This window comes from Miniopterus natalensis, chromosome 10 (assembly GCF_054644295.1).
Source record: "Miniopterus natalensis isolate mMinNat1 chromosome 10, mMinNat1.hap1, whole genome shotgun sequence".
Classification (NCBI taxonomy): domain Eukaryota; kingdom Metazoa; phylum Chordata; class Mammalia; order Chiroptera; family Miniopteridae; genus Miniopterus; species Miniopterus natalensis.
The window spans coordinates 45,917,662-45,930,109 of record NC_142090.1 but is presented as its reverse complement, the minus strand read 5'-3'; the positions used below and the strand labels follow the sequence as shown (position 1 = coordinate 45,930,109).

The 12,448-nt window shown below is 35.5% G+C and overlaps 1 protein-coding gene across 2 annotated transcripts in view; it reads right to left on the bottom strand.

The window, feature by feature from the left end:
- Positions 1-12,448, bottom strand: part of RELN (reelin) — a 485,569-nt gene that overhangs the window by 154,514 nt on the left and 318,607 nt on the right. For both annotated transcript variants that reach the window (XM_016219582.2, XM_087821107.1), the window contains exons 14-19: positions 11,746-11,954; positions 10,882-11,010; positions 9,801-9,910; positions 6,196-6,262; positions 1,887-2,120; positions 1,053-1,214 (exon numbers count right to left, since the gene is read on the bottom strand). In XM_016219582.2, coding sequence (XP_016075068.2) covers positions 1,053-1,214; positions 1,887-2,120; positions 6,196-6,262; positions 9,801-9,910; positions 10,882-11,010; positions 11,746-11,954 — 911 coding nt within the window. The remainder of the gene's footprint in view (positions 1-1,052; positions 1,215-1,886; positions 2,121-6,195; positions 6,263-9,800; positions 9,911-10,881; positions 11,011-11,745; positions 11,955-12,448) is intronic.

Genomic DNA, 12,448 nt, shown 5'->3' with positions numbered 1-12,448 from the left:
CAACATGGACTTCCAGGAAGGCAAATAGTGTTAGTTCTTTATATCCAGCTGGGAACGTAAGCCACAGTGTTACCTCCTCCAACTGTATTTTCACTTTCCCATTCTCCTCTTTTCCTGGTATTTATAGGAATTTCAGCGAGCAGATCAAGAAATGTTCTGAAAGAGGTGAGGATGCTTTAGACACTTCCAGAATTGTACCCCTTATGGTGATTACTACTCTGCCGACATTGAAGGGTAGCCCTGCTTTAAGTGAAACTTAAATCTCACAACTGTGAGTATAGCTTATGAAATACATAAGCCAGAGAAAAACAGAAGGGGCCTGAAGAAAGGACTTTAAATATATCTTCACATTCTATCTTTGCCAGGGACTCTATACATGCTAGAAAAATTTCTTTGTACTCATTACTTAATTATTATTTTTATTTTTTTAATATATCTTTATTGATTTCAGAGAGAGGAAAGGAGATGGAGAGAGAAAGATAGAAATATCAATGATGAGAGAGTCATTGATTGGCTGCAGCCCGCAACCCGGGCATGTGCCCTGACCGGGAATTGAACCCCGATCGCCTGGATCCTATGTCGATGCTCAACCGCTGAGCCACGCCTGGCCGGGCATTACTTAATTATATTACAAACTTTATTGATTATCAGATTTTATGAGTTATTATCTCATATGATTTATTATAACATATTATAATACTATATTGCTAACAAATATTTGTTAACATTTATAATTCAATATTATATTAAAATTATATTAATAGTTTACACTATAGTTAAATGAGGAAAATAGTGTTAAGTATTTTTCTCTTTCTAGGCATCAAACTATTTCCCTCATATGCACATTTCAAAATATGAGAATAAATTTCTTCAAATAACAATAGGTCAGTAGGCCACATAGATTAGAAGAATATGATTGCTAATTTTTCATCATAAGACTCATCAATCTTTGTCCTTAACCTCTTTCAATGGAAAAATATCTGAAATCTTACACCATTTGAATGACGACTTCCCCAGGAAAGAGATATCACTCTAACCATTTTCCAACATACCTGGGCTCATGATAGTTGAGATATGAATAGTGCTCCAGGAGTTTCCAAGTTATCCCATTATCATAAGAATAATGCAATAAAACTCCTTCTCCAGGCTGGTCAGGGGCTCTGCATGTGCTCAGAACAGACTTGCTCCCCAGTCTCAGCGTGAACTGGAGAAACCTAGACATGAATTGTCAATAATTAGTGTGTGCATAAACATTTTTAATCATAATGTTCATTTTGATTTTTAAAGAATTTCAAATTTAAATGAACTACCCAAAAGCTGTAAGTTTCCACTCATCCCTCTTTTATAAAATGTAATTTCACTGTGAGATATATGAACATGTATAGAAGATAAGGTCAATGCACTTGATTTATATACAGATATATCCATACAAATGCAACTGTATATTTATACATATTTGTATCCTATGACTTGTGTATGTACACTTAAAATGCCAATCATTCCTTTACTGCATTATTTATTAAGCACTGGGGGAAGGGAAGATGTAGGGTAAATCTAATCAGCCTCTGCAAGCTGTCAAATAAATAAAACTACATAAATAATTTACTAGTCCTTGGCTTGAGAACACAGTTTTGATGCTAACATTTCATATTTTTTAAAATCTAGTCAGTCATTAGTATCTTAAAGTCATCAATGAGCTTTTTAGTTTATTACAAACTAGAGCAAATTAACCTTATATAAACTGTAAACTCCCTCTCATCCTGGATATAAATGGGAATATGTATATATCAGCAAAAAATAAAAATAATAAAAATAGAAAATGGATAGATCTAAATTCAATCATTATCATCTGGTTTCAGTATGTGTTCCACCCTGCCTTCACTCACCTGGATTGTGAGCTGTCAAGAAAAGATGTAATTAGCTGACGCCTCCCATCTTTGTTGAAAACCAGGGCCTTACCACTGGCCAAGACACCACAGCCAAAGCTGACTTCAGCGCCACGAATAGAGTAAAAGTTATGATAAGAGGAGAGCCTGGAACTGCCAAAGCTTTCAGAAATAAACATTGGGAATGTCTGGGATGCCATCTCACAAGCTGGGCCAGAAAATCCAGGGTCACACCTGAAAGAGATCCCATGAAATTAAATCTTAAATTGTTGATCCTTTCAGAGTTTCCTGAATCTACGCTGGGGGTGAGGAAGTCCAGAAGCCAGGACTTGATTGAATGGAAGGCAAGGCTCATTAGTCTTTGGAAATTCTGAATCTGAAACTTGATAAGGGCAGACCGATTGGGAATATTACAGAAGCATACAGTCTTTGCATAGCTCTGCTGTAAAAAGCTTATGACAACAATAATTCAGCACTCACCTTCAACTAATGCCAGCAATTTATCTGCAAATAGATCTGTATTTGTGCACATTTCCAATTTAAAATCTTTGTAAAAGGTATATGCTTTTATTCATAATTATGTTCATTAAATTTGTAAAAGTAACAACATAAATAAAATGCTTCTATAACATATCTAGAATAAATTTCCTTTAAGAACAAATGTAAAAAATACATATTTGTAATCAGAAGTATTTGAAAAAGATTGGAAAATAAATTTATCCTTAAGTATTTCAAACTTAGATTGGCATTTTAAGGGGAATGCTTACACCCTTGACCTAGATATATGTCCTTAGCAGAACTGTGTTGCCTCTCAGTGGAATCCCAAATTAGTAGTGCTTCAAGGAAAAGAGAAAAAAACCCCACAACAACCTGCCTGCTGCCTTGTAAGAATACACTGTTTATATGCTAGCTGACTAGAATATATATGGAAATCCCTGAGCCTTCTATCAGTGAAAAACTTATCACAGAAGACTTAGCAATTGAATATCAGAACCTTCTTATATTTAAAGGAGTTTAGTCATCAGGAATTAGTTTCAAATTCTTTACTTTCATTGTACTATTTCTTTCTTACTATATTTACTGTGTAGCCCATTACAAAATTAAACTGGTATCTTTTGGGGTGGCATGGGGGTTCTCATCAAAGCATTCAAAGCTTCCTATGCTCTGAAACAAGCCTTTTATAAAGCAAGTATATCAATGAAGTGATATTATGGCATAATTCACTATTGCTGATACTGGGATCTATGCTGGCCTCAGAGGGGTCCAAGGAATGTATGAATGTGCTGAAATTAATTGCCAGTTATGTGTATTGGATATTCTGAGGAAGAAAGTTTATAGTAATCATCATATTATCAAAGAACTTGGTCCCTAAAATGCTAAGAACCACTGCAGAGTGAAGCTTGAGGGTTGTCCTGGCATTAGAGATAGGAGTGGGAAATAAAAACAATATTTTACAGAGCATGTAAATGAGCCTCACACACTTTGCTTCTTTCACATGTTACCTCATTGACTTAGACTCTGAATAGCCAAGTAGATTCTAAAAAGGACTTAAAAATTACCTAAAGAGGACACATTTTTATCTTATTTTATTTACTTATTTATTTTTTTAAACTTCACTTGAGGATGTTTTTCCATTGCTTTTTCAGAGAGTGAAAGAGAGAGAGGGAGAGAGAGAAACATCGATGTAAGAGAGACACATCAATTGGTAGCCTCCCGCATGCATGCCAACCAGGGCTGGGGATCGAGCCTGCAACCGAGAATCAAACCAGGGACTCTTTAGTCCATGGGCTGATGCTCTAACCACTGAGCAAAACTGGCTAGGGCAAAAGGACACATTTTAACATAGGGAAAGTGAATATGGCCACAAAATGGAATTAGTGTCCACCAACAAGACTGACTATTGCCAGAGTGTATTTCAGGGCAATGCATCTTTGGGTGTCTCAAATGTGTTTTCTTAGGACCAGTGTTAGGATAAACTGGTGATCATTTAGAGATGATTCACACTGGAGACAGTTCTCACTTACTGGTTTTGAAAGTATACTTTTAATCAAAAGTTACACAATTGGGCCCGGCTGGGCGTGGCTCAGGGGTTGAGCATTGACCTAGGATCCAGGAGATTGGGGTTCCATTCCCGGTCAGGGCACATGCCCCGGGGTTCGGGCTGCAGTAGATCAATGACTCATCATTGATGTTTCTACCTCTCTTTCTCCCTCTCCCTTCCTCTCTCTGAAATCAATAAAAATATATTAAAAAAAAAACTAATAAAAAAAAAAGTTACACAATTTGCATAGAATGCTGATAAGGATTCCACTCATATTTAAAAAATAACTTTGTAGCCTTTGTTTTGCAGCAAAACAGCAGGGTAGCACAGACTGGTGATTCAAGAGTGACGAGAAGCCTGACTCCAAATATGTCCCTTACTGGCTCATCTACCCACCCTTAAATGCAATATTTCCCTGTCAGGAAAAAAGGTCCCCCTCCTAAGATACATGGCTGACACCTGTGTAGAAAGGTTTCTGAGCTCTCTGTCCTCCTCATTAGCATCACTAACATCTCTAATGGTCCTAGAAACCAAGGCCTGGGGATTATACACAGGCAGTAAAGTGTTAGGGAACAAGAGAGGTGGAATCCTGGTAGCAAATAACGGTGTTAATGAAGGGAGCAAGCTGGGGAGAGAGACACAAAGCTGCAGAGACCCCAAATTCAAGGATCTGTTTAAAGGAAATAAATGGTATTGAATATGAATTTCTTTTTATGTGCAACTTTGCTCAAACTTGACAAGGTGCATATTGCTGGAAAGGGACGTAACGGCCACTTTTAGCTCAACCACGAATGAACAAAGCCAATGACTATTACATAAAATATTGTCAGAAATATGAAAAAAAAAAAACACCCCAAAAAACTAAAGTTCCAACTCTTGAAAATATCCTGTAAAGCTTCAGAAGGAGGTGAAGGCTGTAAATATTCAGGATAATATTTAGTGTCAAAAGAGAATGATGTTCAGAGACATAAAACTGCCATTCAGATTTCTGTTTGCATCCATCATGGGTAACACAGATGGTGGCTGTGATAAAACTATCGAATGCTAACAGGGATACTGTACACAATAAATGAAGTGTAAAGTATAACTATTGTAATTATAGATAGGTCTTTCAGGAATAGCACTTTCTATTTTTATTAATAAAAGCAGCTGTCATTTTAGACAATTTGTTTTCAAGACTTTTTAGAAATTACAAAAATGTCTGGCCTCCTTGTGTTAATTTTATTTGAAATGCATTAAACCAGAGGATGGCCTGGTTATGAAAATGGATGAAGATAACAACTTGAAGAAAACACCAGTCAGTGTTTCATAGATCTGGTGAGTCAGTGTTTCTGAGTGGGAGTTAGTGGTTTTATTAAAAAGCACAGAAATGCATATTAAGTTTTGAACTATGAATAGGAATTTTTCAATTCTTTACGAACTTTATAAAACATTTCCATTGTGCAGAGTGAGTTCTCTGTTAATGAGGTAATTGGCTAATTAATTACTCTTTATTTGGAGGACAAGAAAAAACCAGATAATCTTTTGGTAAAAACTTATCTGTATAACAAAGATTGTCTGTGGTTTCAGGAATTTCCAGGATATTTTATAATTAAATATTAATATGGAAATGACATAATAAATGTGAATATCTATTCTTGGTATAAATGTAACACAATGTTCCAGTGGTACCTAGATATTACATTATTTATGTATAATTTCACACTAATATTCAACACCATTTCAATGTAAAATACTTTGTAATCATTTTGAAGACCCAAATGATTTTTAAAAGTAAGCAAGATTGCAAAGTTATATTTAAAGACGAATTTTCTTATCAAATCTGCTGAATTTGGCTCACTCAGTTTCCTTTAGCATTGGGTCTATGGGTCAGTACTGATTTTCATAAATCATTTACAAAGTATGCTAGGAATTAAAATATGACTCACGAACAGTAGAACAAGTTTATGGAAAAATAACATATTAAAGAATGTAAAGACAGAAAAGCCAGTCATCAGCTATGAAGAATTCAGATTTGTTCACAAATTTATATGAGGTATGCCAAATTTGTTCACAATTAACTGAGTAGAAAATTAATTTATCCATTAACTTCAATTTACAAAATACACTTAATATTTATTATACTTAAATTCCATTTGGAGTATCCTACTTTTGGTCTTTAAAGACTTCAAAACTCTGAAAAAAATTAAATTAAAATGACTTGTGGCTTCAACATACAAAGTACATGTCAAAAAAGGAGAAGTGTAAGTGTCATTTTAAGATGCTCACCTGCAACCATGCCGAGTGCACTGTCCTCTGCCAGAACAGAATTTGAGACACGACGGACCGATGTAAACTGCAGGGCAAGACAGCATGTGAAAAGTGGCATAAAAATGGAAAAAAACAGGGATACCACTGGCATATAAAACAATTTGTGAGGCAATACTCATGAAATCGAGCCCATTGTATATATGCTGTGCACAGGAATCCAGTGTGACATATGGAGTGCTGTGTTACAAGGTAAGTGCTTAGATACAAATCTGCCAGAACTGTTTTAACTTAATTCTTTCAAGATCTTAATGTTTCACAGCAAAGAAAGTAGGAACATGTGATCTGGGTTCCTTAATAGAGTCTCCTGAGCTAAAATGATTTCAGGCAGAATATTAATGCTTCTGTCTTGAACTTTCTACAGTTTAATTTCTTTAGGAAGAAATAAAGAATTTACAAAGGATCACTTTGATATATCATAAAATGGAGAGGTTATAATTTAATTTAAAAACTATAAAAAATAAAAACTATAATTTCCATTCTTATCAGGTAATATCTATAACACTTGAAGATGATTGTTACATATATTTTTTTAAATATTAATTATCCTTCCTGAAATGGGGAATTAAAATCTGTTGTTGCAGATCTTTTCCTAAATGGTGGGCTTGACTGATAATGCTATTACAAAGTTTAATCTTTGGAATTCTAATCTTTGGAGTGCTGAAGGAAAGGGCTCCTGATTGTTGAATGGTAGGTTCTGAGATCCTCAGACTCAAATACATTTCAGATGTTAAGCTGTTTGGTACTCAGTGCAATCAAATCACACCAAATAGTGTAAAAGTGGAACAAAACCAATTAGGAATTAGAGATGCAATGGTTAAGATAACACATATTCAATTTTAGGCATAAACAAATTTACCACTCATGATCATTTTCTTCTCTGTCTTGCAGCCATGTCAAAATTAAATAATTTTATTTTAAAATAAACTTTCCTGTGTCCTGTGCTCCTATAAGCACTTGTTCTCTGGATCCAATTAACTGGTACAGTAATCCAAATATGATGCAAAGCAGCCCAGGAAAAACTCATGCTGAAGGAAACTGATGGCTGAAGAAGAGATTGATAGTAGTTAAAGCTATTGGTTTTAGGTGTCAAAAAACCCTGGATTCAAATTCGGTTTCACCAGGGAAACTTTGCTAAGTGATTTACCCTATTTAAGCCTCAGTGTCCCTATTCTTTATCTTTGTAGGAAAGAATAAATGAAATGTCTCATGCTTAGCACGCTGCCTGGCACCAATGGTTATGATCATCACCACCATCCTGGGGAGTCAGTGCCCTCCCTGCTCCATCTTTCTGATGGGCTCCACTGGACACTGAGCACTGAGGAACCAGAAAGGGGCCTCATTCTTCAGCTTGGGAACTCTTAAGAATGTCTTCCCAGCACACCTGAGCTTATGGGAATGATTTGCTCTTAAGTCCAGTTAAGTGGTTCATTGCATTCTGCAGATTCGCTCTTGAGGATGCCCTATACTACTATGTCATAGTTCAAAAAGCTCCCACTGCAACAACAATAAAACAAGACTTTCCAAGTCAATGAAAAAAATAACAATTAAGAATTTTGTTGTTACCCCTCCCTGCTAAAGATGGAGTCATTAGGAATCACAGTATGAGTAAGTTTTCAGGCTCCTTTTTCTTAAGAGTGTGGAAAGGACAGACTTTTTCCCCTCACTATTATCATTAATGTAAACAAATTGAGGAAATTAAAAAGTGATAGCTAAGATTTGCTCCATTTTGCTAAGAATTTCAGGATAGTTTCCAAAATACTTTCTTTACTCACTAGTGGAAGCTAACTCACCATGAAGGAAGAACATGCCTAACAGAAGCAGGATATTGATCTGTTTTATCTCTGTGTTTGTTTTCCTTCACTTAATTTTGGAATTTCACAGTGAAATGGAAGAGAGTTCTTTGGCAAGTTGGCACATATGTCTCTTGGAAGGAGTGAGTGTGTTGTTTCCTTGCCTTATAAAGAAGCCAGAGAGCAGGTCCTATTTTTGTGAAAGCCTCACATATAGGATAAGAACAGAATTGAAGAGATTCTGCCCCAAGTTTTGCATTTGGCAAACACTGCTAACCCTGCTCATTTTATATATCTTTACCTTTTCTCATTCTACTCAAATTATGATGATGAGAGCTCAGGATGTGTAGTAAATACTTTCTGACTAGAATTATGTTGTAATAGGCTTCTTCAGGAAATTCAGATATTCTTTTCATAGGCTTATATGTGCTTCATTGCATTCTTAATTTCTTCATATGCTTTATTTCATTATTGATTTTTTAATTTTTTATGATTATCAAAGTAATATTTCATTATAGGACCTTTGAAAAAAGTATGACAGCAGGCAAAAGTCATCCATATCCCACTATCCAGAGGCACATACTTATTCCCGAGAGCTAATTAACAGGTGTAGTAATTAAAATGTTACGCAAAATGTTCTACTAATCGAGAATCTCCATTTTAAGTTCATCTTTAGATGTTTTTGCAAATGCATTGTTTATGTCCATATAACTCACGTGGTTTTTGAAGTGTGGGACTTTTATTGGTCTTCTTTGAATACAGATTATTTAAAGATTTTATACTGTCTCATCAGCAAAGTATCTTGCCTAAAGATGTTTCTGAATTTTAAGAATTTATTTAATTAATTATCAATTTATAGATTATTAAAAAACACAGAAATATTAAGACATGGAAGATCAACATTAAACAATGGTGTAGGCTTTTCCTATTTTGTAGAATCCACCACAAGTCAGTGACTATGCTGAACCTGCTTAAGTATTGACATTTCGTCCCTCCCTTCTTCCCTCACTGTCTATTTTCTTGTAGTATGACTCTTTAATCAAATTTATATACTCTCTGAAAATAGAAAAATCTCTAAATCTGCCTATTATTAGAATTATTATAAACTAGAGAGTTGGCTATTAAAAACAAGTATAAGAAGTTTACAGCCATACAACACAATACTCAAAATATCTTCTCTCATGTGCACTTATCCTAAGTGATACTGGCTTTAAAATTATAAAAAAATTAACAATTCACTTCAAAATTGAAGATAAAGGAACATTTTTATGTATATCTAAATTTTTCTTTTGTACTGTTTTCTGAAGAAAAGGTAGAAGTTTTACTTCACAAGTTTCACTTCAGAGATGTTTCCTTATGAGTGCTGCATCTAAAAGATAAGCATTCCAGATGTTGTCGTAGTTACTAAGAGAAGAATGGGTGTTATTTTAATACATGCAGTATGGTAAGTATTTATGCTAATTTTGTATAAAACATCCAAAGAAAATGTTAGAATATCCCTTGTCATCAGTGTGAATTTAGTTTCAGGGCTTTATGCATTTTAAAATTATGTATGTTGAAACATTCTAGCATCTAATATTGCTGATTCTGCGGCCTTTTTTCCTGCTTGTGCATCCTTGGGCTTCTAATGGAATGCAAAGGAGAAAGGGAAGAAAGGGCGTTTGATGAATCACAAGACCATGACTTAGAAATGTGATTACGTCTGTGCTGACGAACAAAAGCACCGGAAGACTCTACATCAATGGCATGTGATTAAGACGGGCATAAACTAACCATTATCAATTGCCCACATGTTTCCAAGGATGGGTCCCATTTGTCTCCATCGAATTCTGGTGTCCTGGGTTAGTGCTGCGTTAGGAAGGGGAATTGTTATTCGGTTCCACCTGCAAAAAATTTAGCACAAAACAGCTCTACAACATGGTTCACATCTTTTAAATTTATTTTACATGCTTGGGATGTTCTAGTCTCTGTGTGCTTGGGGTAGCACTAAAGTTTGGTAATAAACTCTTTACATTCACTTGTGCAGTTTATTTGTTTATAGTTTTAAAACAAACATCTCACTTCTAAAAACATCCGTATCATCCATAATCTTAATAGTAAATGATATTTATTTTGTTTTTAGACATTCTTTTCAGAAATTCTTACGTGAATACTCAGAGGTATCATAGTATTCTATGATAATCACCTGTACAGAGAGGGGGTATCCATAAGCATTGATTACTTTTTATCTTTTGCTGTCCCCTAGACCTATGCACATTTAAAGAGGGGCTAAGAAAGAAAATAATTCTCAACTTAAATTTGCTATCCTTGGGAATATTTTTACTATTTATCTAGTGCTTATTCTGTAAAGTGGCAAGTATTTTACATAGTCATCTTTAACTCTCTTAACTGTCATCAAAGGGGTGTGTCATTTTCCTTAATTTATGTGAAAAAAAAGTAGAAAGTTAGAGAGAGTAAAAATCATTACACAAGTAGATGGCAGAATCAGGATTTGAACCCAGGTTCAACTCCAGAGCTTAACTTTCTCTCACTTCCTATGTTCACAGTTCCATAAGCAAGAATTTGGCAATAAGCCTTTTGGCAATAACCACAGGATCACTATATAGAATTTGAATTTGTGTAATCCAAAATATAACAGCCAAGTACATAAAGAATGAATGATCCTACAATTGCAATCTTACATAAGATATACCAAAGTTAGTCTTTTTTTTTTATGATATCACTTCTAAATCGGTTGAAAAAGTGAGGGCAGCTTCCTTGTCTATTAAGCCAAAAATACTAGTCTCAGGCTTACTCATTGATTTTCAGTCTGCAACATGGATTAATATCTCTCAGTATCTTAGAATTTACTCACCCACTGTAGTTTTCAGAGGAGTAGATGGTGCTGTGGGGAAGGTGGGGTCCAGCACAGATCTCAGGTAAACATTCAGTGTGGAGGAGGGACCAGGAACGCCCATGGTTGGTAGAAAACTCTAAGCTGACACTGATAACACCAGAGCAAGCACAACACGAAAGAGGAAATATAACAAATAAAATGTAATTACTCGTCTCTTGTTAAGTACATTAGACACCTGCAGAATTAGGGTAAAAAATTTTAAGATGCTGTTTCTGAAATGATCTTCCCGTCCACTGAAATCTGACCATCTTTCAAAGGGCAAGCAGTTAAATTACTACTATAGAAACAAACTCTGCTTTAAAGACAACAAATGGTAACTGGAGTTTATGCTCCTGAGTTTGATAGATGGCAAGGCAATTACCATGTCTCACACCGCCACTTCATCCTGCGAAAGTGCATGACAAAATTCTTAGAAAGGACATGAGCAACACTTCAGCAAGTTAAACTGAGAAATCACAGCTGTTGAAGTGCTAATTGACTTCTGTTCCTATTATTAGGGGGTCACTAACCAACAAGAGTTCAAGCTTTTTCCAGTTACTTGTTTTCTCTTTCTCTCAGCAATCTGTCAGAATGGGTGGCTGGCACAGCACGTGCAAATACCTAAGACCAAGCTCTTAGAATAAAGTCATTTCTACTTAAAATCTATCCAATCATACTCCGCATGTTAATTGAAGAAATTTTCTTTTGGGGAAAGTGTATATTTTAATGGATAGTTTATTAAAAATCCAGCTGAAACCTACAGAGAAGTTGCTCTGATTTAATAGCCAAGTTGATGTGTTCATTTTTAATTAGTTAACACAATAAAAAAACAGGGCTTCCTACCTGTTACCAGGTTGATGTGTTCCACATCCCAGATTAATGGAAAACTGTATCATATGTGACATCGTAGAAGGGAGAACAGGTAAGACGTGGAAAAAATCTACAGCCCAGACATTCATATTATGTCCTTGATGGTTCTTTTGCTTGAGACAAAATTTGGTAGCAGGGGTCTGAAGTTCAGGATTAATGACTACAGAAACCAAAGATGGAACCTTCAAAATAAAGGAAACCAAAATCACTCATAATCCTCCTGTGAATTTTTCTAGATTCAATCTTGCAGTTACAATGTACATAACTGCCATTTTAAAATCCTCACCCAAGGAAATGTTTATTGACTTGAGAGAGAGAGGGAGAGGGAAGAGAAAGAGAGAGAGAGAGAGAAACATTGATGTGAGAGATAAACATTGATCGGTTGCCTTCCATACATGCCCTGACTGGGGATTGATCCCACAACCTTTTTGGTATATGAGATGATGCTCCAACCAACTGAGTCACCCAGGGCATAACTGCCATTTTTTAAGCACCAGGAAATATCCTGTGTGTTCCATTTGTTATTTCACATAGAAGATGCTGTTCTCAGAGAGGCATTCACTTTAGTCCCTCAGAATTCCTCCTTTGAAGACACCTGGAACTCTGTGTGTGAGACTGATCAGGCCCGCTCTTCCTGAAGATAAGTTGGTGTAAGGTCTTAAAAGTTATCAAAGCA